The sequence below is a fragment of the Aquila chrysaetos genome, chromosome Z (assembly GCF_900496995.4).
Source record: "Aquila chrysaetos chrysaetos chromosome Z, bAquChr1.4, whole genome shotgun sequence".
Classification (NCBI taxonomy): Eukaryota; Metazoa; Chordata; class Aves; order Accipitriformes; family Accipitridae; genus Aquila; species Aquila chrysaetos.
The window spans coordinates 24,034,963-24,061,698 of NC_044030.1; the positions used below are offsets into that span (position 1 = coordinate 24,034,963).

At 39.5% G+C, this 26,736-nt stretch overlaps 1 protein-coding gene across 1 annotated transcript in view; it reads right to left on the reverse strand.

Moving 5' to 3' along the window:
* Positions 1-26,736, reverse strand: part of CAMK4 (calcium/calmodulin dependent protein kinase IV) — a 182,450-nt gene that overhangs the window by 46,428 nt on the left and 109,286 nt on the right. The window contains exon 5 of the mRNA XM_030005065.2: positions 20,596-20,668. Coding sequence (XP_029860925.1) covers positions 20,596-20,668 — 73 coding nt within the window. The remainder of the gene's footprint in view (positions 1-20,595; positions 20,669-26,736) is intronic.

Genomic DNA, 26,736 nt, shown 5'->3' on the forward strand with positions numbered 1-26,736 from the left:
AGCAGCCAAGAAGCTCTACTTTTTTGTAAATGGCTGCAGGCCTCTTGTATTTATTTTTTCCAGCCATATCTGAAGGCATCTGTTTCTTTGCTTTAAGAACACCGTCTTCTCAAGGCAAATCCTGGGTAAAAAATTGCTGTTGCAATGGTGGTTGAAGGCAGAAATACATAAGAAGAATTCAAACTAACAGTCACTCTTACTGTGCTCTCTCTATTGCACAGCCTTTTAAAATATTCCCTCCTCTGACCTTCACTACATGGAGAGGAGACAGAAGCTCCCACAGCCTGTGGTCAACAAATGCCTTTAATTCTACCAGTCAAGGCCAAAACAAGAGTTATAGCCACTAACAGGCAGGGCATTATCAGCCTTGCAGAGTTTTTTTTTCTTTTATTTTAAATCTGGGAAGACGAAAGTTTGAATATTACTTTTCTTCTTTTCTATCAACCAACAGGGCATAACTGAGACTCCAAGCAACCCTCACTGCCCCAAGCAAGGCAGCATGCATGGCTGCTGCTCCTAATACTTGGACCCTCTTTCTGGAGGGGGCAAATCCACCCCAGACAGATGCAGAAGCAGGCAGCAGGACACTGTGGAGCAGCTCCTTGGTGATGCCTCATTTTTGCGACAAAGTGCCTGGCATGCACACCCTTCTTGTGGAGGGGTGTACTTTCCAGCCTCACAAAGGGTTCCAGTAAACCAGCATAGACTCAGCTTTTTTACCCTGGGTTTATTCCAGTTTGTCCAGGTCATATCTCACAGCACACCTGTTTTCCAGTCTTTTCCTCTTTATGTTGAAATAGGGTAAGGAAGCTTAATCAAATGCTGTATATAACAACATTTTAAATAAACTTATTTCTAATATTGTATTTCAGTAGGGTGCATTTATTTAACATGCAGAATGCTTTGGTCTGAACAGACTTATTTGAAGTACAAAATGGAGCTATATTGCTAAATCACATTAAACAATTTTCTAAGTTAATTAAAACGTAAGTTCTGTACACTCAAAGTCAGTGTTGATGCCTAAGGAACAGAACAAGCCCACCAGCACTATCAACAAAATATGCAGCTAAATTCATTTACCTATTAAACTAAACACACTACCTATTAGAAGGAACACTGAGGTATTGTTTGCTAGCAATGTTCCCCTGCTTAGAAAAAAGAAAATTAACACAAAATGCAGGGGAAATACAGCAAAATAGACCTATGCTAGATCACAAGGAAAAGTGGCCAAGCCAAGTTCAAAGTGCTTTTCCACATGTTTAAAGTACATTCATTCACAAATATACTGCAACAGTTATCTTTAAATACCATGACTATATTACATGGAAGATGAACTCTGCCCTTAAAGTGATCACCAGAGCTATCTGCCCCAATGAAAGGTCCCAGTGGCAGAAAATGCTTTTAGGGTGCCCTGAAAATATCTTCACCCTGCTCAGGCCACAGTTCTACAGTCAGTGACACTCCTGCATAGAAGTACAGTGGTGCTCAGAAACTCGTTCTTGCCTAAATGCAATGTCTATCATATGTACCATTTTCTTTAAAGAAACAGGCTCTTTAAAGCTTCTGTGATTTGAACTTGACTCCTAAAGTATCCTCTGTAGTGAGGATGGGAAAACCAGAGCCTCTTCTTGTGGCCAAATAATAGCCAAGGGTAGAGATGGGAGTTTGAGTGCGTGATACTTGACTTACTGGAACTTCTTTCTTGACAACTGCAACAGGGATACCAGCATTTGATTCAAAGCAAACATTACTAGAGCTAGAAGGCAACTAGGGATTGAATCTCCTGACACTGGACAAAAACCATGTAAAATCATAATACCTTTCACTTTGAACAACATTACCTTCCCCATAAGCTGCAAATGATGTGAGTGGTATTTTCCTGGGACAGATATGAAGAAAAGTATAGAGGATTGCACAGCTATCTCATCGCACATTATCCTCCGGTCGCTGTACATTAGTAAATCACTATTTAGTGAAACCACACAATGAAAATTAGCCAGTCATTCTGACTATAAGGTCCCATATGTCTGTGTCATTACTGAAACAGCAGTCCCTGAGTCTAATTATCATGAAATGTTAAGTACAATTGCCTGCATTGCCAAACATCACAGAAAGAAAAGTAACTTAACAGCTTCTCAAAAGCATAAATCTTGTTTGAATATTTCACTCTTGTATACTTCTTTGTTACTTTCAAATAAATATTACACATTTAGGTATAAAATTAAGAGGAAATGAAAATGGTTAGCAGCTGAAGGAAACTACAGTATGTAAGGTGCTATAGCTTATTTTCAAATCTCATGCAGTTACTCCCACTGCAAATCTAAATAGCTTTAATGGCCTATACCTGCAGTGGAAGGGAAGGACAACAGGCATAAAGCTAGATTCAATTTTGTTTCAGCAGAAAACATTGCACCCAGAGAGGGGCTTAGAGCTGGATCTTTGATCTCCCAACATTTTAGACACATGTTTCTTTGCAGTCCTCTGCTGGCGTGCTGGACTGTGTGAGGAAAGGTCCAGACTTTTAGGAACAGGAAAGCATTTATGGCCTCCCATCCTGCACTTTTTTGCATTCATTGATCAACCAAAAGCATTAATGCAGCTGTCCCCTCCTCAGAATTACAGGAGGAATGACAGAGAAGGTCGACATGGTTTCTGATACCCCCAAGTATCACCAGTGTAGGATTATATCTCCCTGCCCCAGCAGATAACCTCCTTCCCCACGTGCAATTCAGAGCTCAGAATATTGATAAAATACAAACTATTTTTTCAAATCAGAAAAAACTGCACACTCCCCCAAGTGCTGCAGTGTTAACAGAATAGCATTAAGCTACAGCAGGGGGACAAGAAACACAGTCAAGAAGGCCAGTGACAAACACTTCTGCAGTCCCTGCTGGCAAGGGCACGCTTCTGTGTACGCAGTTCTTTTCACACCATTTTTCATGAGTAGGCTTTTGTGGGCACTCTGGGGTCTTAGGAGTCTCCCGTTTGAAGGGCTGCCAGGCTCTTTTCATCACCTCTGGCTGCAGATGAGACTTTTGGAAGGGGCTGTGTCAGGGATGATTTTAGCTGATCTTTGGGGAAGGGCCATGAAGAGGCTTTTGTTCTTATGATCGCCAATGGGAGGGGCCAGCAGGGAAGCATAAAGAGCTACCTTATTTGGCTGGTATAATTTCTTTTTACATTTCCAAAGCTGCGTGAAAGGATTTCAGCCAAAGACCCTTGCCAGGCATGCAACATATTGGACACAGCTCTGAAACAAACCCCAACTCTCCAAGGAAGATTGTTAGTGTTTGGAAACAACAGCCCAGTGAATTACTTCTTTTCTTTTGCTCAGCTGTGCCCTAACGTATTAAAGAACTGAATTTTCCTTGCCTACATCAAACACATCAACTCTATGATTTTAAACATATCAATCAAGTTGAAAACTGACTGAAAGCTGTGAACCAGTCCATGATTTTTCACTATTTAGATACATCAGTTTGTATTTCATGCAGAAAAACAATTCCAAGAAAAAATAAAAAGAAAAGGTCACAACAGATAAAGAAGTCCAGGAAAAACAGTAAGGAAAAGGTAACAGAGATGAATAACTTACTTTTGAAAAGCCACATGCCCATTCTGTGTAACAGTTTAACTACATCATATGGAGTACTTCAACCTGAAGGGTGGTAGCATTTCATGAATCTTTGCTTTCATAGATTAAAGGTTTTCTGGGGAAGATAGAGTTATCTGAGTTACAGTTCTAAACCTATCTAAATCCAGCTGGCTCTGGCATTTGTTTCATGGGGAAGCTGGCAGCAGGCTGGAGCACAGGGAGCCGCGCAGTCCAGGGGGTAACTCTTGCACATCTGTGTGGTGTTGGGAACACCAGACACAGAGGCCAGCCTGCCAAAGCCATGCTGCTGCCCGTTGCCTCCAAACCCTGATGCATGATGTGAGCCATAGACCATGCTTAGAGCACCATCCTGCTTGACAGGGGCACCGGAAAACGGCCCTGACATCTGGTCCTTAACTTAGATTACTGGGTTACCTGCAACAGATCTTAAGAAGATCCCCAAAGGAGACATGCTTTACTGGCTATTTCAATAGCCGTTTCTCAACAAATGCTCTTGCAGCAATGTTAGCCCAACTATATCCGTCTTCTGCTTACCTTACTTGACAGTTTAGAAAGTACCTTTATTACATTATTTCAACATTTCTTCATATCACTAAAACACAATTGTAAATATCTTCCATGCGTTCGTGAAACAGGCGCTCAAGGATCTGCTCAGATACATACCTGCTTCAGTCTGCTGCTTCCTCCAGAGCATTAGCAGAGATGGAGAAAAGGCAGCAAGTCTAAAAAGGAAGCAGGTCTGTATTCTGGCTAAACAGGGCATCCTTTGCAGACCTCTACTTTGAAATTTAGCTTAGGAAAGTGGCAGCTCGAACACCTCCACTGATAACTCTTGTGACGACTCAGCACAGCACAGCAGCAGTCTTACTCAGAAACAAGTGCAAAAACATGTAGGGCTGGAAATCGTTATTCCATATTCAGAAGTGACATACTGGAGCTGATCCTTGCTGCAAGTTTCAGTGCCCACACGGGTATTTAAAGGCAAAATATGTAAGATTTTGTCTTTGAGTTGGCTTCTCTGCACTTTACCAGATTTTTCTTTGCACTATCCAGTTAGAAAATTCAGAGCTTACTAGGGACTGGAGCTTTTAACTTTATTTGTGGATTTACTAATTTATTTTGACTGGTTTGTCCTTCTAGACAACTACACATACAAAATTATTGCAGGAGTCATGCTTGCACAGAAAACCAGATAAATCCTTCAGAATAGTGAGATCATCTCTTACTTGTTAAGAGTCTTCTGTCTAACACTATGCTGTTCTTATCAACAAAACTTGGCTTATGTTCACCCAATGTATAAGTGAACAGCAGAATCCATAATTATTTACAAAATAAATACCGCCAAGACTTCAGTTTCTGAATGGACACTGAATCATTGCCTACTCTTTCAAATGTATTTCAACCCTCCTGGAGAAGTCAGACCTCTTTTACATTTGTCCCTTACCAGTTTTGCCACTGAATCCTTACAAGCAAGGGAACAAGCGACTGTAAATCAATCCCTCACGACTGACATGTCCTGTCCCAGATGGGTTACAAGCAGCATGAAGAGTTATGCTGTGTTTTGAGACAGAACTGCAGCCCTTTTTCTTTCTCTTATGTGAATGCAGCTGCCATCATTTGCTGCATTTGAATGGCATACACGTGGCATTCATTACAGATGCACTGAAAGCAGCCTTCTGTGCTGCAACACACAAGATAGTTCATCATGACAGAGATCATTTTAGCTGCTGGAGTATGAGCTAACACTCACATGAGCTACAGCAGCCCATCCTGCCTGTTCCTCCGCTCTCTGCAAAAATGCAAAGCTGAGTATAGAGTACATGGCATCACTGTGCTGCATTGTTTGGAGAACAGGATTTGGGGAAAGCATGCAACACGGAGGTCAATCACCCCTCCAGCAACCCCTGCAGAGAAGGCAAAGATGTTGGCAGACTCCAGCTGTGCACATCTGCACCAGCATCTGCACTGGCAGGGGGAAAAGACAGAAATCTCCCTCTGCTGCTGCACAGTGGCGGCAGGACCCCTGCAAACCCGAAGCAGAAGCAGCGGCCGAGTGGTGGAAGCACCTCTCTGAGAGGATGTCGGTGGCTTGCCACCAAGTGACTGTCAGTTCACATCAGGCAAGGAGCTGTGGTGCTCTGGCTGCCTGTGGCAGCGAACCAGCATTTGGTTGCCTGTTTATCCTCCCAACTTTGGACTTCCAGTGAGAAATGAAGTCAGAGGGAGGATCTCAGAAGCAAAAACAAGGACTGAGATGAAGACAATAGGGGAGGGAAACCCTGTTTCCACAGATCTGCTCTTCAGGGCATTAGCAGCATCATATTTCTGTCTTCTAGCCTTTCTTTTTTGAGGGAGGAGATGTAAGGAATCTGTCTGCTCCTTCCCAATAATAATTCTTCAGCCTATTGACTAATTTCAGCTACATTTTACAGGAAACTAACACCTTTGAGGCTTTACCAACCATCTCTCTCCCTAGGTTGAAAAAATTAAGCAGTCAGGAAAAGAGACCTTTTTAGTCCTGTCACCAAGGGAAAGACTACAAGACAAGATGCAGCTTCAATATACATCTGAATGCTCATGTGGTGCTCAAACTAAACACACTTCAATGAAGGGTGGTTGCAGGAAGAGAGAACTCTTATTTATGAGAGACGTGGAGCTGTTACGTTTCTAGTTTGTGAGTTTGTTCAATTATTCATCCTTCCAGACAGTCACATGTGCAAACTTACTCTAAGGTGTTGTATCTGCACAGAAAACCATGCTGAATTTTTTGTTAGCAACAACGTTCCTTAATACATCTTTTCACATCATAACAGAGTTTTGGATTAAATCTTGATTTTTAAATGAAGAACATAATTTTAAGGCTTTAAAACTGAGAGTTTTTTATTGCATGCCTTTCAGGGTTCTTTATAGCAACATGAAAATATGCATCAATGTGTCACATAGAAAGATACAAGAACATCAGTGAAGTAGGCACAGTCAGATGCAAGAAAAAGGACTGACTTGCAGCCCTGATAGTTTATGGTACCTAGCTCTACAGTTGCTAAATTTTACACACTAAAATAAAATCCAGAATTAACATATTTTATTACCATAAACTATGATAATAATTATGTAGTATGAGAATACTTTGTAGATGGGAAACCACAATGGTACAACAAAGTAATTTTAAAACTCAAGCAATAAAAGATGTGTATGTTTACTTCCTAAGTGACCACATACTGATTTTCCGCTATTGCTGCTTATCAGATGGACTCAGCTGAGCAGGATATTTGAAGAAACACATTCCAATAATGAAATATACTGTTTGTTTACACTCCAGCTGCTGCCCAGCATTACTATTGTACAAGAACTTGTGTCAGAAAATCCTCCAAAAGCCCCACATCCAGCACTGTTCACCAAACAATCAAATTTCTCAATGCCCAGAATTCAAACTACCATTGGCTGTACACTACGTTCAGGCACCATGTAATAAATCTGGAAGGCCTACACTCCTGAAAAAGCCCCTGATCACCCATAACCTGAATCAAGGAGACACCCTGATTCTTAATATATCATCTTTCATTATTTCTAGCTCATGAAGTAACATGCACGATCATGGACTCAAAGCTAATGGAGTGATAAGCATGGAGTGGCACTGATTCCTGAAAACAACAGCTTAATATTCACCTCTGCTAGATTTTGGATCTTCAGACACAGGAGTCTGTAAAAACCTCAACTGAAAAGAAGGGATGTGTGTAATTTGCAGCCAAGACACTCCCTGGTTTTGTTGATAGTTATTAAGAAACTTTAAAAATGGAGGTAAAAGAGTTCAGAAAGCAACGTGCACATGCCAGCATACTAGTATGAGAACATCATGTAAAAATGGTCATACAGACATAAAAAGCATCAGGAAAGAGTAAATGAAAAAGGAGAAAACCAGTCATTACAAGTTCCAAAATATCCACAGTTGCTGGCATTTCAGGGGATCAGTATGGAATCTCGAGGGAATAAGAAAGGAATCCTGTTTCACTCATGCTGTCAGGGCCACAGAATTGGAGCCACTGATCTGAAACAATGACTGATAAATTATTACACAGCCTGTTTAAGAATGATCAATGTCAGGCAATATCTTAGCTCATGCCACCCCCTTGGCATGACAGGAATCTCCCCCAATGACAGCAGAAATTCTTTTAGCATTTCTTCAAACCACAGGCACGGAGATTCAGGTAAGCTTCCATATTACCTAATGAAAAAATGTAATTTTGCAAATAACCATTTTGCTGAGAGCCTGCTATCTAGTCAGTCCAGTACTATGAAATTGGAGACTAAAAATTGCACAAGGCTATAATAGTACTATTGAGCAATTTTTCTGCAAATGTCTTTCATTTCACAGGTTCACTTGCAATTTACTTCTGAACAATCAATGTATTTTTATCCTTACCATGATTACTGAGGCAGCAACAGCAAGACTCAGGGAGACAAGCCTGTCCTCACCTACGTCTGCAGGCATGGCAGGGTTGGGAGACAGAAAAACACAGCCCTGTGGATGGGGAGAGCTGAAGAAAGGGGCCTTCTTAGGCTTCAGCAAATCTTTTCAGGGATAAAGTGGTGACTTCTGCAAAGGTGCTGCTTCTCTGTGCCAGCTCCTTGGCGAAGCAATTTTCTGCCTGGTAGCATACTGCAGGGACCAGGGCTGCTCCTGTCCTCTGGCTGGTGTCTGCACAGGGGACAAGGGGGAGGCTTCTTGTACACAGACATATTGAGGCCCTTCTCACTAAACTGAATTCTCTAAAAGTCATTAAACCTCTATAGGTTTCCTCAAACCTTAGAAAGTTTTAAGGAATTCAATGTAACATTTAACTAGATGCCTTTTAGCCCTTAGAGAAGTAACGTAATACCTGTCCACACAGCTTTCACTTTATCAAAGTTGCACAGTTTGGATGAAGAGCAGTAGTTAGTGGTGACACTCCTGCAGTGCCAGTTAGTGTCTCTCCCCTATCTATTCATTCACAGCTGGGTGGTTTTCTACTTTGATATTTCCCCTAGGGCAATTTCTGAGGCAAGACCTCCTCAGCCTCCATTGGGATCTGCTATGAATCTTTCTCGACCCTTTCTGTAGTATCCAATTGCTAGTTCTTTATTGTTTCTACACCATATGTGAGGCGCTCAGGATGCTTTAGGAGTTTCTCCAGCTCAGAAGCCTTCAGAGGCCTGCCAGGCTCCTACAGTGAAATGTATGTTTTGTAGATACAGACTGTACACTATTTACATTCCACAGGGACAGATGTTTGGATGCCGTGTCCCTGCATGACAGTTTGCACAATACATGCAATAAAAATTATAATCAAAAAGGACTATTAGCAGGCTGACATCCAAGGCAAAGGCAGTCTTTTTACTTTGCTTGTGTTTTATTAACTGATAACAGTGTGCTCGGTAACATACAGAAAAGAAATGGGTGGCTGTCTAAAGCCAAGACTCAAGACTTGTGCCCAGTGTTGGCACAGAACTTGTTTCCTGTGCCAAGCCATTTCCCCTCTAAAAGGGATGGCGAGGCCATCACCAAATGATGCCCCAAAGATCAGTTAATCAGGCAGATAGACCCAGCCTTTGGACTGGGTCAGCACTCTCCTCACATAATATTTTCAACAACCCATCTTATAAATGAAAGTACAGGCAAATTGCCCATCTGCCTGAGATTAATTGGGAAGAGGTCGAATCCTCGAGTCCTTAATCAGTTCTTAGACAACAACTTCCCTGTAAATGTCAGTCTCTTGGAATAAGAATCAACTGCAGGCACTGGCTCGAAAACAGGAGCACTTGGCACTGTGTTTGTGGTGTGTTGTGAGTTAAAACAAGAGCTAATTAATCACTTTCATTGCTATTTCCAAATATTTTTCAAAATCAATACTGTAGTAACTTGTTTCCAAAATGAGAGGAGGACACCTTACTCAGATGAAAGCGTAATTTAAGATCACGACAACTTAGCAAATATGACCCTGACTTTTTACTGCACTGGACATTAACTGTAATACAGTAGATCTGCAGCATGATCATTAGTGCTTGTTCCATTTCCTCTATTAGAGATAATAGCAAATACAATACCCTCATTTCCTTATTGCTGATGGCAGCATTACCAGACTCTTTTGACTATAAATCTTCTTTTCTCTGTGTGCTGCAAAAAGAGCTTTGCACTCAGCTTAAAACAGGTCTCCAAAAATGTTTTTCACAAAATAATACTGAATCAAGGTACTGATAGATCAGGCTGGTGTGATAATAAAACCCACTCTATTTCCCTTCCAACAACTTAAATACATCATCAACAAGAAAAATTAGTTTTAAATCTCTTTACAACAAAGAAGAAAAACAACTGAATGTAAGCTAGCAAAATGATGAAGCTACTAATTCAAAATGCCCTCACCCTCTAAACAGATTACCCTATGTATGAAACCATTACTTAACATTGCTTCAGAAATAGTACATTTAGGACACAAATGCATTCCTCTCTCATGCAGTGGCAGCACTTCAATACGTTTCTTACATAACTTGACAGTTTACCTACTTGCTTATTTGTTCTTGACAGCAGTGTGCTAGAAAGGTCTCCCTGGGACGCTCACAAAGCCCTTGTTAAAATGTTGTCACTGAATGGAAGAAAAGGCTGAGATGATTTCCTGGCTTCCATGGAGTCATCTCTGTATGTGATGTGTTAAATAACCCTCTCTGAGAGGATTCACCTTCAAGCCTCACAAAAAAATTTTGAAGAAATAAACACTTTGTGCCTGGAATACATCAAATGGCAATTATTTTTTTTAATTAAAAAAGCCCAGCAACAATGCCTTAGGATGGATAATATTACTTCTCCCTACAAGTCATTTAGTTGTATGCCGTGTTCACGGCAATACTCACAGTTTAGATTCAAGGGAAGAATGTATATAATTGCCCTGCAAAACACACCTTGATATCAATCCAACCATTGGTCCTGCCTGCCTTCACTGACTGTGATTTTAATAAGGTATATGCAAGCAAACAAAAAGACTCTCCCCTTATTTCATTCATCCTCTCTGTCTGACACCCTGCCTTGATATATAGGGTTAATTACACATATGAGGCAAGTATTTTTATGGAAGTACTTTTTAGAAATACAGTTAGAACCTTTTTATTCTGCAGTCTACTACAATCACTATTAAAGTGGGTGTTTATGCTATTTCAAGAGGCTACAAGCAAGAGCACATCAGACAGTATACACTTCTCATTATGGAGACTAATCTCCATATTTTTTTCTTGTGCTGTGATTTGCCTACACAAATAAAAGTAAAATTTGATAAGTATAAATGGTTATAAATAGTAAAATTATAATTACATACATTTTCTTCCCTTACTGTGACTTCAAGTGCACTGTAAAACCCTTTGCAGTAAGCTATCCCTATAATATAACCCCGCTGAGTCACTGTCTCATACCTTCCTTCAGGACAAGACTTCACAGGGAATTCAGAATACCTGTCAATTATCCAAACTTTGTTAAATTAGTTAGTACAACCAGCATATCTGCTGTGACATTCCTTGTATTAATTTGCATAACAAAAAAATGTTGCTTTCAGACTTTTGGGAAGTTGCTTCAGGTCAGGCATTTCTTTATAACTCAGTAAGTACAACTGTTGTATACATAGTTAGCAATCATTACAACTACTGTCATGTTGAGTGTAATATAATAAGTATATATAAATTTGTCACAGACACAAAATTAGCTTAATAGAAGTAGATAAAACTGCCATTATGGAGGCTTACATATTAGAATATATTCTTCAGGACATCTGTTTGGTCTACAGTCAACCATATACAAGTTAAAAGTGACTTGTGTAGTAGGTAAGCTGCTTTGAAGCTAAAAAAGATGCAATACAAAAGAAAGCAATACTGTTGTGTTGCTTTTTAACTGAGTGAGATAGTTGGAAAAATATCATACGTTGGTATGTGTGAATGCAGGGGAGAGAGGAAATTTGGCAAGTTGCAGGTGACAGACTAAAAAGCAGGCAGCCCATTGGAGAAACCACTTTTGGGCACAGCCTTGATGGGAAGCGGAGACAGATGCACGGGTTGCAAAATTAGCCAGCAGGGCTGATGCGGAACTTGCTTTCTCTCCTTCCCCTCTGCCTCCAACAGCCTTTAGAATAATCAGAACTTCACAAAAAACCATACACAACATCAATTTTCACGTACTTTGCCTAGAAAATATAACTATGCAACTATGCAGTTATGTCCTTGAGTATAGGGAAACCACTTGGGTGAAGTGAAGGTTATTATAATTTCCTAGGTCAGAGAGATGTACAGTTTTAAGCTTTATATTAATTTTTATTTTCAGAAAACAACATGTCTTTCAATTAAGCAAACAAAAATATCAAAGAATAGTAATAATTTCAATGCTTTAATAGATGACAGACCCCAATTTGTAATTAGAACTTTAGATCTATTTTAGTATATTTATTTGAATAAAAAGCAAATGGTCTCAGTATAATTTCCAAATTGCTCTTAGATTTATGTACTGCATGCTTGCATATCATGTACATCTGCAAATCTCTGATCCACTTAAACATAATTCCAGCTAGGCATTTAACTGGAAATGGATAAAAGCATATATCTGATTTCTGCACAACTGTCCAGACAGTCATTTGCACAATTTGTGCAAGGCCTACTGCCACAAGCCATGCAGTTGTCCTTAACATGAAATTTCTGACATTAGCAATTTGTAAGCAAAGACAATATTTTACAAAACCCCAGTTCTTTAAGTACGCTGCTAGGAGTGATCATAGCTGAAGATACTAGCTACAGAAAGGAATGAAACATGATGAATGAGTGCACAAACACTGCTGCAGTTAATGTTCAGGTGATAGACTTTCAACTCTTGATCTAAATAGCTTCAGAATATTTTGCATCTTACCTAATTATTACAGTTAAAAATTCAGTACTCTCCTGTATTTCTGTGTCAATGACTGAATACTAAGAAGGGGACTCCTTTTTTCTGTAAACAAAGTACAAAGTAAAAAGTGCAGTAAAAGATGTCAATAAAAGGAGGGGACTTGGAAAATGTTGGATGCCTTGTTACTTTGGGCCACATTTCTGAAATATAACCAGAATTTTTAACTGGTACTAGCGATCTTGCTAAATTTCTTTATAGGGATGGTTCCACTATCCTCACTTCCTATTGGCCAGTTCGGAACTGTGGAAATATTCCAGAATTCTTTTTTGTAATTCTCTGGTCAATGCCTCTTTCACATCTGAGTAAAATTATTTACATCTAGCTAACAGCAACAAACTCTGTATATGTCCAGTCATGTCAATGTCTTATTATTCATTAATGTTTTCTAAAAATGGAGCTGTCTTAACATTAATAAAAAGTTAGCTTTTTAAAAATGTTTTTGAGAAACACAGCAGAACTGGAATATACAGTAATTTGCATTTTATGTTAGTTTGCTACAGTTATCTTTAATATAAAGTAATTTGCCCCTAAAAACCCTGAAATAGAACAAATGCCAAAAGACTCCCTATATATATGGCAATTTTTAAATTTAAGAGTTCCATTAAACCCACTGACCCACTGGGTCCTATGTAGTTGCATTAGCCTTATGACAAGCTCACAAGAAGGACCAAATACTAATAAAAATATAGAAAGTTACACAGAAAGCTCTTCACATGTCCCCATGCAGATTTCCAAAATAAGACCATAGAAGGCCAATGTCTTACCCCTCAGAAGACATTTCTGAAAAATATGATGGGACCTACTATAGACTGCTGGACCCATCTGCTCCTTTTTCTTCACCAGTTACATCCCTACCACAAAATGGAAAACAGCTCATGTCCAAATCCACATGGTTGTTTGCACAGCACTTGTGATTACCAGGATTAAAAGCCACCATGTTCTTCACCACATCACTACTGAACACTTTAAAGCAAGCCTAAGTCCTAACCTTTGAACGCGATTTGAAAAAAGCCTTTCCCCTGGTGTTTATCTTGAACAGGACAGGACAGGACCCAACAGTGTTACGAAATTACTATTGCTTCTTGGATGAAGAGCACTTGGCAGGGTCAATACTGCAGCTACTGCAAGCCATCCCTACAAAGCCAGGCTGAGTATGTGGCTGGTCACACAGAAAAGTACTTCTTCCTTTTTATCCTTCTCAACAGGCCAAGAGAAAATATTTCCCAGTCACAAGGGGTAGAAAGGGTGTTTTGGTTTGGTTTTGGTTTGCCTTACTCTTCAAGGTGACAGGACACCAAAGGAGGACAGCTCGACTTGGAACAGGTTCTTCTCCTTTTCATGTGGTCCAGGGAAGTTCAAATATTTTTGTCTCCCAGTCCTCTTCCTGAGAACAGGATTATCTGAAATACCAGCAGCTAACACTAACAGCTGCTCTGAAGAAGCCCAGAAACACGCACAGTTTTGTACCTATTCTTCTGGTCTTCCTTCACAGACCACACTTTTAGGAGACTAGATGGACAGCTAGGGAGCACACTGGACAAGGTTTGGTGACAGACGGGCATTGGATAGCAAAGACTGCTGCTGGGTGAAGTTGTTAGTAGGAGTTTTACAGTCACAGTTGCTGAATTGAGAGCAAACTAGCTCGCAAACATGAAAACCACGTTAAAAAATACTGGTCAGGAGACAGGGTGTTCATTACAGCCCCAGCCAATACTTCATGTGACAATAAGGCACTCCATAATCACATCTTCCACGTCCTCCACCTGCAGCCCATTTGACATGACTGAAGTGCAGAACTGCCCAACACATTAAATGACAAAGTGTAAAACAAACAAAACCCAACAACAAATATATAGGGAGAAATCTGGCAGGCAAAATAATATATCCACACAGTCAGTTTTCCAGGACATTATAACTGATAATCCTGTAACGAAAAGGTATACTAAGGACTTTGTGGTTGTGTTTCATCCATTAAAAAAGGGCACTAAACACCCCAAAATCTGCTTTGCTACAAAAATCAGAATGAACAGGACAGGTCTTGAACATCTTGGGCCACCAGCACTAACTGCTCTGAACTACTCCCAGCTCAGGGACACAGGTATCGACATCTCTCCCTGAAGGTTCAAGTTCAGTTTCTGTGAGCAATCCTTACCTCCCAGGCACGCTTAAGGCTAACAGTGCTCCATTCCACCTCAGTGACAGGAGAGAGTTGAAGAATTAGCACAAAGAAAGAAAATTCATTCAGCATCTAGGTTTTCTATGTGGTGTTTTTCCCTGCTTGAATGATTATAAAAGTAATACAGAATTTCTTCTGCATATTGAAAACCTTTTTTCTTCTAAAAAGGAGAACAAATACAAGCGTCCTCATCATACACTTCCCCAATTACATTGCAAACAGTGCTTTTAACTGCAGATAGCTGCTGTGCCTCTTTTGAACTCAGTGTTAATCTGCCTCTTCCAAAACGTTGCCATGCAAATTTCCCAAAATGAAGAGTGTGCCAGAGTGCAAGTGTTAAATCTGAAAACCAACATTCCTGTTCCTGTTGGTGGGCTAGAAGGAGAATGGCAAAAGTGGACCATGCTGTCAGGGAACACAACATGACATCACAATCTTTAGCACAGAACTGCAGCTGGAACTGCAAATTCCTTCTTGTCTTACAGTATCAAGCATTTGTCTTTTTACTAACAACCGCATACTCAATGAACATGCTGAATCTGGGCTAAACCTGCAAGTCACTGAAATACCACTTCCGAGCAAACATACTGAAAATTTGACAGAATTTTACATTTCCTCTTCCTTCCCCACCGGAAAAGCAGGATTGCTGGGTTTTGGTAGCTTTAGATCAGAACAACTGCCATTTCCTAACTGTACTCTGAACAACACTTATGCCAGGAACAGATTCCAAAAACCACTCCCTACTGCCAGAGGGAGAATGGATAACACTCAGGATTCATCAGGGAATGGGGAGAGATCTGAAGGTGCAGATGCCTCCTCTATGAAAATGGAAATCTTCTGCAAAATCTTCTAAAGAGAGGAAGTCAATGTTCTTCAATATCTACCATCATGCATAAGATTCCTCCTCTTACATACAGTATTTGCCAATTTTGTTACTATTTTACCCAGGTCTTTATCCTGTGTTGTAATACCTAGGCATCCCTGCCATTCTCTTGTGTGGAATTTAACTTTATTTTCTACAGAATAGAGCCCCAGGTTTCTTCCCTATTTGTCTCAATACACTTATTCTTCTTAACAGTGTGCCTTTTTAGGTCTGGCTAAGTATATATTGTTAATATAACACATTTGCCTCATTCAAAATTTCAGAATTTCAGAATTCAGTTTATACCTTGGTGAAGTTCACCTCGTAGCTGGTGGCTAAAACTAAAATTCATTGGTCGCCTCTATCTCCGGCAAGCAGTAACTCAAAGATTGTATAGAAAAAATGAAACCTTTTCTTAATCTTTATCTAATGTCCACTTTTCTTTGAGTGCCCAAACCCCCAAATATTTTAATCAATTCTCTTGGGTCTCAGACAGTCTTTAAAAGTCTGATTACCTCATTTGGTCTAAGCTTTAATTGTTAGACATACCAGTGCCTCAGGGTCTGTAAAATATACTTGCAAGCTGCACATTCATGGGAGGTTCTTACCTACTACCATACAGCTCATTATTGGACAGATCAAAGTTCACTGAAATGAATAGAAACCTTTAATCCAGATTTTCCCTCTCAAACCTGCAAGTGGCTAAGCACCCTCAGTCTTTGCAATCACAGCTGAGAATTCAGTGTGCTCCCTGTGAATTTAAGCTGACAAGGAACTGAACAGAAGTGCAGGCATACAATGAAGATTGAAGTGGTAGAAAATTGAAATAAAAACTAGAAATGAAAACAGAGGGGGTCCCACATATAGTTTCAGGAAAATGTTCCTATCTAGACAAGATAATGGCCAGTCATAAGAAAATAACCTATTATAAAATGTGATGGGAAATTAACTTAAAGACTGCTGGTTAAATTCAAAACTACATACAGAAGGTATGCTAGTAACTACCCTAATTACAAAAAGTAAACTGTTAAAAATAATTTCAAATTTAAATATAATGAAAAGAGTAATTTAACCCTCAAGCAGAAACCTATCACTTTGACACTAATGCAGAGTAGGCAGAAAGGAACACAGTTTACTTTTACTGACAAATATAAGATTTTGAAAGTACATATTAAAAAAATACCAGTGTCATTTTCTTAAGTTTGACCAGCTAAAAAGTAGATGTCTCCTACAGAAAAAGTGTGTGTCTTTTTCTGACCAATATTTCATGGATTATTTGAATTCCATAACATCAATAACTCATTCTGCAAGTCAGGCAGTGAAGATCTGGCCTCAGGACATCTGCGTGTGGAAATTCATTAAGTACACAAAATAGAAAAACTGCTACCAGAATAAGCATGCAAGAAAACCACACTGTATACAGCTGATCCTCTGAGAAGGAGAGAAAGGACAATGATATGCCAAGAGAGACTGCCCTCAAATACATCCTCTCTCAGGAATGAAATTCACCCAGTTCTGAGATGTCAGGTAGCAACAAAACCTCCCTACCTGTTCTGAACAGTGCAACAAAAGAGCTAAAAAGATGAATACTGGTTTGCCCTAGTTTTGTACAAGCCTTTTATCTTATGAATGAAGCTATCTCCCAGCTTGAAGAACAATGGAAGAATAATGGAAAAGGTGAAGGTGCGGAAGAGAGAAAAAAAGGTAATTTGTTCCCTCTAAGGGCATATACAGTCATGGACTGGGAACACTGGATCACATGTAACCATCAGAAAGAAAAATCATGGAAAAGAGAAAAATGGATGCAGTGGTCTTCAAAACAATACTGGTTTTGTTATTTTCTCTGTTCTTGGGAGGACAGATATCTGATATATTTATGCTGGTTTGTGACCTGGAAGATTAAGATTAATTTTCTGTGTGCTACTCCGACTGCTTGCTTAATTCTTGGTAAGCCAGTTTAGAGCTAGGCTTACATGTATTCAGATATTACAAGAAACAGATATACCTAGAAGCTTTATGGGATTCTTTTTTTTTTTTTTTTTTAAGAGTGTTAGTCCATTTGGTTTAACAATTTCAAAAGGAATTGAACAAAAATGCTTAGGTGCTTTTAAAATCCCACTTTACACTTTTGATTAAATCCCTTAGAAGTGTCTCAAAAAAAAACCTTTCCTAAATGTAGACATAATACCTCCTCAAGTCAATGATCCACTGTGAGGACAAATCCATTACTACAGTGACAGCCCTTAACAAGGGATTTATAAAACAAGTAGACTAGTTCAAGAGAGTTCAGCAAAGGGAAGGCTGAATGCTTCTCTTGCTAAGAGCAATTTCTAAAAATTGCAGAGGTCAAAATGCCTACCTGATGCCAGGAGGGTATTCACTGGCATGGTCCTCTGAGGAGATTGTACAATTATTTGGTTTTAAGAATGATCTATGGATATATTTCCTTTCATTCTGGAAAGATTACTCTGCTGCAGCAGTATTTTCCAGTTTCTAACAATAACTCCCATTCTGCTCATGAATACCATTCTGTCAAGTTTACAGCCCCAAACTACCACAGTATTTCAGCTGGGCTGCAAAGCTCCCAAGTTGGGAACTGCCACTTTCCCAGCTTTCCCAGCTTTTACTTAAATGTTCAGTGTCAGCTATAAAACCAAAAGTCAACATAGTCCATCCTAGCTAGGGATCTAGTACAAGGATCTATAAAAATCCAAATTATTGCATGCACATAAAAAGGTCAGCTTTTTAGCTTTCGTACATCACTGTTCCATTGATTTCAGCCAAGCTATTACAGTTCATAGAAGCTGAAGATCTTCATCTGGTTCTTGGCTTTTAAAATAAAGAGCTGAAACACCTTCTGAAACATCTTTCAGCAAAACTTAATCATTATTTTTGCAAAAGAATAATAAATAATGTAGAACCATCTTAAGTGGGGCACTTCAATTGGAAGAAAAAATTGGTCATAAAATAATAATCTGACCCAATTTTAAGAAGTTTATACAAATGCATTATGCTGTGCACTAAACTTAAATACATAATTTAGATTACTTTGTATGAGAATGACTTAGTAAGCATCAGATCATTCAGAAAGTAGCATGAAGCAAACATGATGGTCCTGCAGTATAGAATCATAGAATCATAGAATCATTTAGGTTGGAAGAGGCCTTCAAGATCTTCGAGTCCAACCATTAACCATGTATGTCTGGTTACTGCTGTAAACACCAGTTCTTACATCTTTAGTATGAACAGGCTTACAAATAATACCAAAACATGATTTATAGGAGTTTTTCGCAATGGGGTATTTCCTTACCATCTCAGGTAAATATGCCCCAGTTGGCCTGTTCCTTCTGAATAACTGCATTACTGCTGTAACCACATTAACTGTTCCTCACCTCTAGGTACTTTCCACAGAGGTCAATCATCATCACTAGTCCTTTCCTAAGGACAGCTCTTTCGACACTGCATCTCCGTGGATGATCTGTACAGATCCTGCCTCACCGCTACCATCCTTCAAAAGAGCCTTTCAGGCTGACCTGTCTTTTTTCCATGTGATCAACAGTTGTTTTTTGTTTGAAAAGTCTGACAGTCTGGAAATACATCCAAAGTCAGTCATGTCCCATAGGCACTGTCTGCAGACCTCTGAGCACCTATGTCTGCTCCAAGATCTTTGCAGCCCTTCTGCTACCTGGCTGCTTCACTCCAAACATCTGCTGCAGACAACCACACAATGCCACTGGATAAAAGCCAAAATATCTTCTGCTGACTCTGAAGTCAGACTGCCAGGCACAGCAGAAGGCACAATCTTTAGCATCTATCTCTCCTTAGGCCTTGCTAACCTCTTAGTTTCACAAAGTAAAATCGCCTCTATATTACTATTTGTCTGAAACACTCCAAGTGTCCCAACTGGACTGTTTTTTCTGGTCCAGCATGTCCCCTCTCTTCTGCACTGGAAGTGATCAGTGCTAGCATATAGACTAGACATTTGACAAATTAATTTCTTAAGTACTTTCCCAGCATCTGATTGCTGGTTTAGTGAATACCTGGTGTGAAATGATATGGAAGAGCTACAAGTGTCTGAGAAGTATGCATAATGTACAGAAATGCTGTATGTAGCCACTAGAAGCCTTCATCTTCTTGTCTCTAAAATCTTTACACCTTTCTCTAAGTGATAGAATGTGAAATACTTGTACAAAAATCTGAATGTTTGAAAAACACATAAAATATAGAGGAAGAAGTTATATTAGGAACTGCACAAACTGCTGGCACAAACTTTATTCTGATCTCTCTCAATATTCCTGTCATTCTGTGCGTGTATATGCAATTTGAAGAGCAGTGAGAACTGATTTTTTGATAGGTATGCTGTAACACACACTATCCTCTTTCCCAGTAGTCCACAATTCCTTGCAATGAGCCTTGTTTGTATAAATGCTCCTGCATAGTGGCAAAAACTGTGATTGGTCACCTTCAGGCAACAACTGCAAATGAAGCGTAAGTATTTTCATGGCAATATTCTCCAGAAGTCTCTGACTCAAATTCTTGTACTCTTTACAAAGCTAACATGTTTGGCCAATCTATCACCCTTTTAAGTTGAGAGGAAAAGTAATGCACTCTCTTTTGTTTAAGGTTCCAAATAAATTACTGTGACATATTCTGCAAAAAAATGAATGAGAGAGTACACGAGTGTCAGCGATTTCAAATTACTTTTGGGGCTAAATTGATCAGTGCTGAACTCCACAGGGTTTTGAGACTGGACAGAACACACACTCCACTGTAACAGGTGACTTAGAGCATTAAATGTATTGCTGACTGCTATCCAAAGTCACTTCTTGCCCTTCAAAGTGCCGCTACCTTAAAAAAAATCAATACAGAATTAATTGTAGGAGAGAACTTGTGTGGACTGTCTCCAGTGAACTCTGCTTCTTTCACATGTAAGTATTTATTGAGCTATTATAGGTGAAATATTAGGTGCTGAGCATATGATGCTAGATAATACTCACAGCAACCGCCTCCAGGATTTGTTTAACAGCATCAGCAGCATCTCGTTCACTGTAGTAACCTTTTTCCACAATCCTACAGAAAAAGCAACAAGAGAAATTGTGTTCAGGATTATGCATTAAGGTAAGTAAACTGTGCAGGAAAAAGCTTCTTTTCAAAAATGAGCTAGAAAACAATCAAATTTAAATATGACGAGGACTCTGGAGTGCCCCCTAAAGAATTGAAAACAATCCTTTTGCAATTTAGGTTACCTTTGATTCGCAGTTAAATGAAAAACTAGAGATAAAATTTCGACTAGGTAAGAAGCTTATAATATACACACATTCAGTTGAAAAGTTTTGGAATTTTCTAAAATTCAGGGAATCTGAATTACTCTCAGATAAAACTAGGTATCCTTTAGGAACTGCTTTTTCACTTTTATACTTAACTTAAGCTTCAACCCCCCCCCCCCCCCCCTATTTAGTTAGTTAATTACTAAACAAAAGCACTGTGCTATGCACACACAGACCTGAATTATTCAAGAGAAAGGGTTGGTGTAAGAATTTACTAGCTTCAAATTATCCCTCAAGTATAATGGGCTGAACATTGTCTTTTTTTTCCCCCATCACAAGAAAACTGGGGGCTCTTTAGGCAAAGAAACACGGTTTCATTAAAACTAAAACTACTTTTTTTTTTCTTCTTAACGTAAATAGCCCGTACACTATGTTTGTTTTGTATAGATGACACGGTAACAGGTTGATTTTGTAAATGTGCTGACCATGTGCAGCTTATGGTGAATTCAGCAATATTAATGAGTTCTGAAGATCCTGCAAATCTGGTTTTCTTTCTCCCTTTTCTTTTACATCAGTTCAATCTTGTAAAAACAAACAAAACCTCAACTTTCTTCTTTAATAATGTTTTCTCCCTGGAACCTTACCATGATAAAAAAACGAAGAAAGAAAATATTTTTCTGTGTTAAGGTAATGTTCTGAAGTGGTGTATTTCAACATGTTGTATGCCATGCTGCATAGAAAGGGCAGCAAGGGTTAATGCAGATTTCTGGGCTGGCCTCCCAACCCAGCTACAAGTGACAAAGCCCAGCTCTGCTATTGCAGCTCTTTTAGAAGAACACCAGCAGTGATACAGGGTCTCGGGGCTGACTCAGGATTTGCATTGCATGTTCTCCAATAACTGCCGTTACAGAATGAAACATTATAGAAATGTGCAGTTCAGTTAAGCAGAGTCAGCAGAAGATACAGATTTGCACAATGACATATAAGAAATGAATAAAAGAAGGAGCTATCATTAACACGTACTATTGCTCCATTTAAGACACCCAACAGTCTTTTTACTATTGTATTTAACTACACACAGTATTTGTGAACTACAATAATTCTCCCTCAGAGAGTTACCTTAAAGGTCAGATCTTTGACCTGAAGTTTTGATTTTTTACCACATTCATTTTTCAACCCCCAAGAAAACATAAACAGATGTTGTCTAAAAACAGCACCTGTGGTGCCTATGAGACATTTTATAAAATGATCTCCTGCAAGCACAGAAGCCAGTTTTACAAAACAATGCCCTAAAATCCCCACAAAGCAGGAGAGCAAGAAGCCTATAACCTCTGAAGTCAGAAGTTGCTGTAAAGACCTTCTGCCACAGAGTCCAGAAACAGACTCTGCTTACGGCAAGAAGGGTATACTCCTTTCTCCCCACTTCCCCTCTTTTGCAGTATCTTTTTATCACTTCCCTGAAATAACACACTTGTATTGAGCTACCTTCAATGCAACTCCTTACAGCTTTACAAAAGCTGACAGGAAAGGTGTTGACTAATGTACACATGAAAAGCATTACTCCATACTCATCAGAAGATTAAATGCAGTAAGAAACAATGCAAAGGTAATAATCCACCAGAAACAGTTGTAACAAGCATGGCACCACAGCAAATAGTCTGTACAGGGATATTCCTAACCAGCTGCAATTATTTTACTTTAACACTCATTGTGTTCACAGATAACTAAGTTTATTCATGTGGCATCAGTAACAGCAAGCAATCCCTCTCAAGCAGGAGTTCTTCTATTTCACCATGATTTCTTGGCTGCATAATTATTTCACCTTATTTCTAGAAAGTTTTTTTTCTGGCGGCCCTTCAGCTACCATCCCATATGCACTGCTTTGCCTCCTTTGCATTTTTGTACCTCCAGCCCTTCCGCTGCTTTGGTCATTTGTTTAAACCATCAGGGAGAGCTTTATTTGAACTTACCACCGCAAGGGTAAAACAAAGCAAAATTTACTCAATGAGGGAAAGTGTTAGGCTTTTAGCCTCAAGTTTAGGAAAGAGGTTAAGAAAAATCATAAATTACACAATAAAATGCTACATTATGCTTGAAAGTTAAGATTCCTTATTAGCTATTTCAGGCTGAATTATCCTCCTTTGGCAGATTACATGGTGAGACATGAGCCCCAGTGACCCTCTTGCTTGGGTCTTTGTTCCCCCAAAATATACTGGTTAGGCTTCCTCCTCCTTTTTAATTCAAATAAAGTATTTAGTGTCAGCCAGCAGGTTCCTGTCTGTAGCATCCATAAAGATTCTGAGAATACAGACATTGCCCCCATCCCACCTGCCCCCTTCCCTGCTGGTATTTTGGGTGCTAACTTGCTCCTCTGACCATGGCACAGGACGCATGTTAAAACACTGTCCTTGCTTTACAGGATTCCATGTATTAAAGATATTCACATCATCATTCTGTTAAGCTTACAATCTTTAGTAGGGCATGGGAGATCATAACAAAATTTCAAATTTGATTATAAGGTAGTAAAACCAAAAGTCTGCTGCGCTAGTTTGACCCTCTGCTTTCAAACTGCCATAGATTTTGGAATATAGTCCACAATGCACCACAGGAAAAAGACAGGCATCATGGGGCTGCTGCTATGGAAGTGCTGCACATAGGCTGAGCTGCCAGGAGTGCACCGAGTTTAATTCTACCATTGCTCACGTCTATGTCCCCTAGGAACGGGCGACCCTGCCCATGCCTTGAGTCCAACAGCTGAAGAATGAGCTCGAGCACCTGACCTTAGAAACATCTGAGGCAGAAGGTTTTAAGGTTTCAACAGGATCTGGAGTTCTCTGATTTTCCAACATATGTGACTAAGATCAGAAATACATGGCAGTACAGTTACAATTCAATTTACATTTCTCTCTTCATCCAATAAATTTCTACTTTTACAGTATGGTAACCCAGTATTTGTTCTATCCTTCCTTTTTCAAACAGATAAGCCTGGGGTAAAAAAAAAAGACATCTCTAAATGCAGCCAACTTCTTTGTATTTTCTTCCACTCAACAAAATCAAAGAAAAGGTGAAGTTCAAAGCTTCCTGTCAATGCCTGATGGATGCAGGAAAGAAAACCACCTGACTGCTGGAAACAAGAGAGATCAAAGAGATGCTCAAGACTGCCCTTTGACCACAGCATGTAGAAGACCAGCTCACCCTGACTTAGACAACTAAATGTTGGTAAGGATAGGATACTGCTGTCATTATTTACATTAAACATGTAACAGAAGAAGTGCATAGACACTGAAGATGAAGCCATTGTGAATTTACACTTTACAGTAAACAAATGTAATGAAGCGTGGGCCCGTATTTCGGGAGAGCAATAAAAAACAACTGTAGACTTATTGTGCAATGCACATGACTCATCTGCTGATGTTACATGTGAATAACATGCACTGGCAAGCCAATTACAGCTTATGTCACATGTAGTTAACTTTCTATTTTTTCAGAAGTCTAGAATCCAGACTTATTGAGAACACAAACCTAATTCTTAATTAATAATAATCTAGCAAGTAGAAAACCTAATCTTCTGTAACAGCAATAAATAAGAAAAGACATACTTCTTGCTAAAGATGAAAATTTATTTCTAAGGACACTCTGCTTTAAAACTAAAACCTGGCTATTAGGCAGTAAGGAAAAGTACTGAAAGAAGATTATCCTGTAGTTTAGGTCCTGTAAAAATGCTGGGGAATCATTTACATATCTATTTTTTGCATCCTCCCTGCGATATTTTACATAAGACAAATGGTAGGTGTGCCAGTTTGCTTTATTATGACAACACTCCTACCTGAGACCAACGAAGCTTCTTTACAAGGATTTTTCAATTTCAGCCTGCAGATTAACAATGACTCATTGCCCTTTTTTCCATAATGGGAGGAAACCTGCAGAAATGTCTTATTTTGTTATTATGGAAGCAAAAACAATTATATATACCTAGTTTTCCTTAAGAAAAGCATGGATGAAGAAAGATTAAACCTTTGTTGAAAGGACAGAAAGATAGGAACAGCAATAATAAGGAACTAATTAAATACTCTCTTTGATATGCAAATGAAAGAACCAGGTAGGTCAAAAGAGCACTGGAGAGAAAAACTGTGAGGAAGACAGCACGGAATGTAGAAGAAGGGATACAGAAATGCTTAAAGTCAAAGAGAAAAAAGCTTGGAAAAACACTGAATTTGATGTTGCAAACATCCAGGAAATTCAAGACAGTTTCAAATCAAAGATGACATTCTAGAGCAAGCAAAAATGCGATGTTGATTAAATAAATGATTCATATTCTAATCACATTTATGTAGAATCATTTTTTCATGCTTGCATGAACAGACAGTGAAATATGCTGATTCAGTTGTTTATGCTTGTACATGGTGAGGCACCCATCTAACAGCGTCTGTACTGACGGACACCAAGCTACAGGTCTCCTAAAATACCACCTGATTTAATCTTGTCTTTCTAAGAACATGTGAATATATTTGAGACAAATCCGCCTCTTTCTATAAAGAGAACCAGGGAAGTATTTCCCAAAAGCCCCTCTTCACTCCTCCTTCCCTCCACGGCCAGAGATGGAGATGCTCCTTGGGAACAGCCCAGCTCCCCACGGTGCCAAGAGGCACCCTGCCTGCCTGCTCGCAGGGTCCAGCCACCCACCAGAGCCCACTCCACTGCACCCCCCGACCGAGAGCCCACCACGGCCGCCCCACAACAGCGGCGGTAACACCCTCCCAGCTGCTGCTGAAGCTCAGAGGTGGAAAAGCCTTGTGCCTGTCAGGTAACGGAGCTATAAAGAATTTAGTACTGAGCAAAACCACCCTTGGCGCCACACCACCCAGCAAGCCTCTGGAAATGGTATAATGTATTTCTTGTGATGCATGCTCTTTTATACACAGCAAGTAGTTGAAATTTGGCAGCTTCCATGTGATCGTCACATGTATGCTTTCAAGTGCTTAATAATTTGCAGTAATGCTTGCCAACTTCCATCTAGCCTTTCTAGCATTTCTGTTCCCTCTGAGTACTGCAAGTTTTCTGGCAATATAAATCCTTTAACTTTGCAGACAGTTTTCAGTGCAGCCTTTCTCTACCACAGGAGTGCAACGCTTGCTATGTTCCTTACAGTGTTTCTATTATGCACATCTTCTTCAGAGTCTGCATCAGCAGATGCATAAATTCTTACCAGCATTCACCATACTTCTGCAGCCTGCAGTATACTTTGGGAAGACCATGTGCTGGATTTTAGTCCTTTTGGAATGTTCTTCTTAGGACTTGGTACTGTGCTTTAATTCACCACATCTGTATGAAGCCACTGAAAGCAGTGGGATATCATAGTAAAAGGAGGTAGGCAGTGGCCACACTTGTTCTGCAGAAACTTTATTACTGGTAGGAAAAAAATAAAAGGAAGAGTGCAGTCCTGCTAAACTAAACACATTTGATCTGAAAATCAATGAGGAAAGAGATGAGGAATCTCAATGTGTCATTTTAGAATCAATTTTCAGAGCAGTATTAAAATTATATTGATATACAATTTTACAGTTGACTGGAATACATGTATCTGGGGATTAATGACAAGCACGTTAGGCAACAAGTGGAAACAATCAATCTCCTACAAAACCAAACAAGTGTACATTTCATCACAGAAGGGAAGGACTAGGCTTCAGGTTTGATTTTTCAATAAGTAATAAAACAGAGGGCCAGATCTTTCCAAATCCAGCAAAACAGCGCTTGCATAGCTGCAGTGATAAAAAAAGGAATCAAAAAACACCTAGCAAACTGCTTTGAACAGGCAGAGGACTCATCCAATGCCAGAGGATGCTGGACTGGGAGAGTCACTGATGGCACACA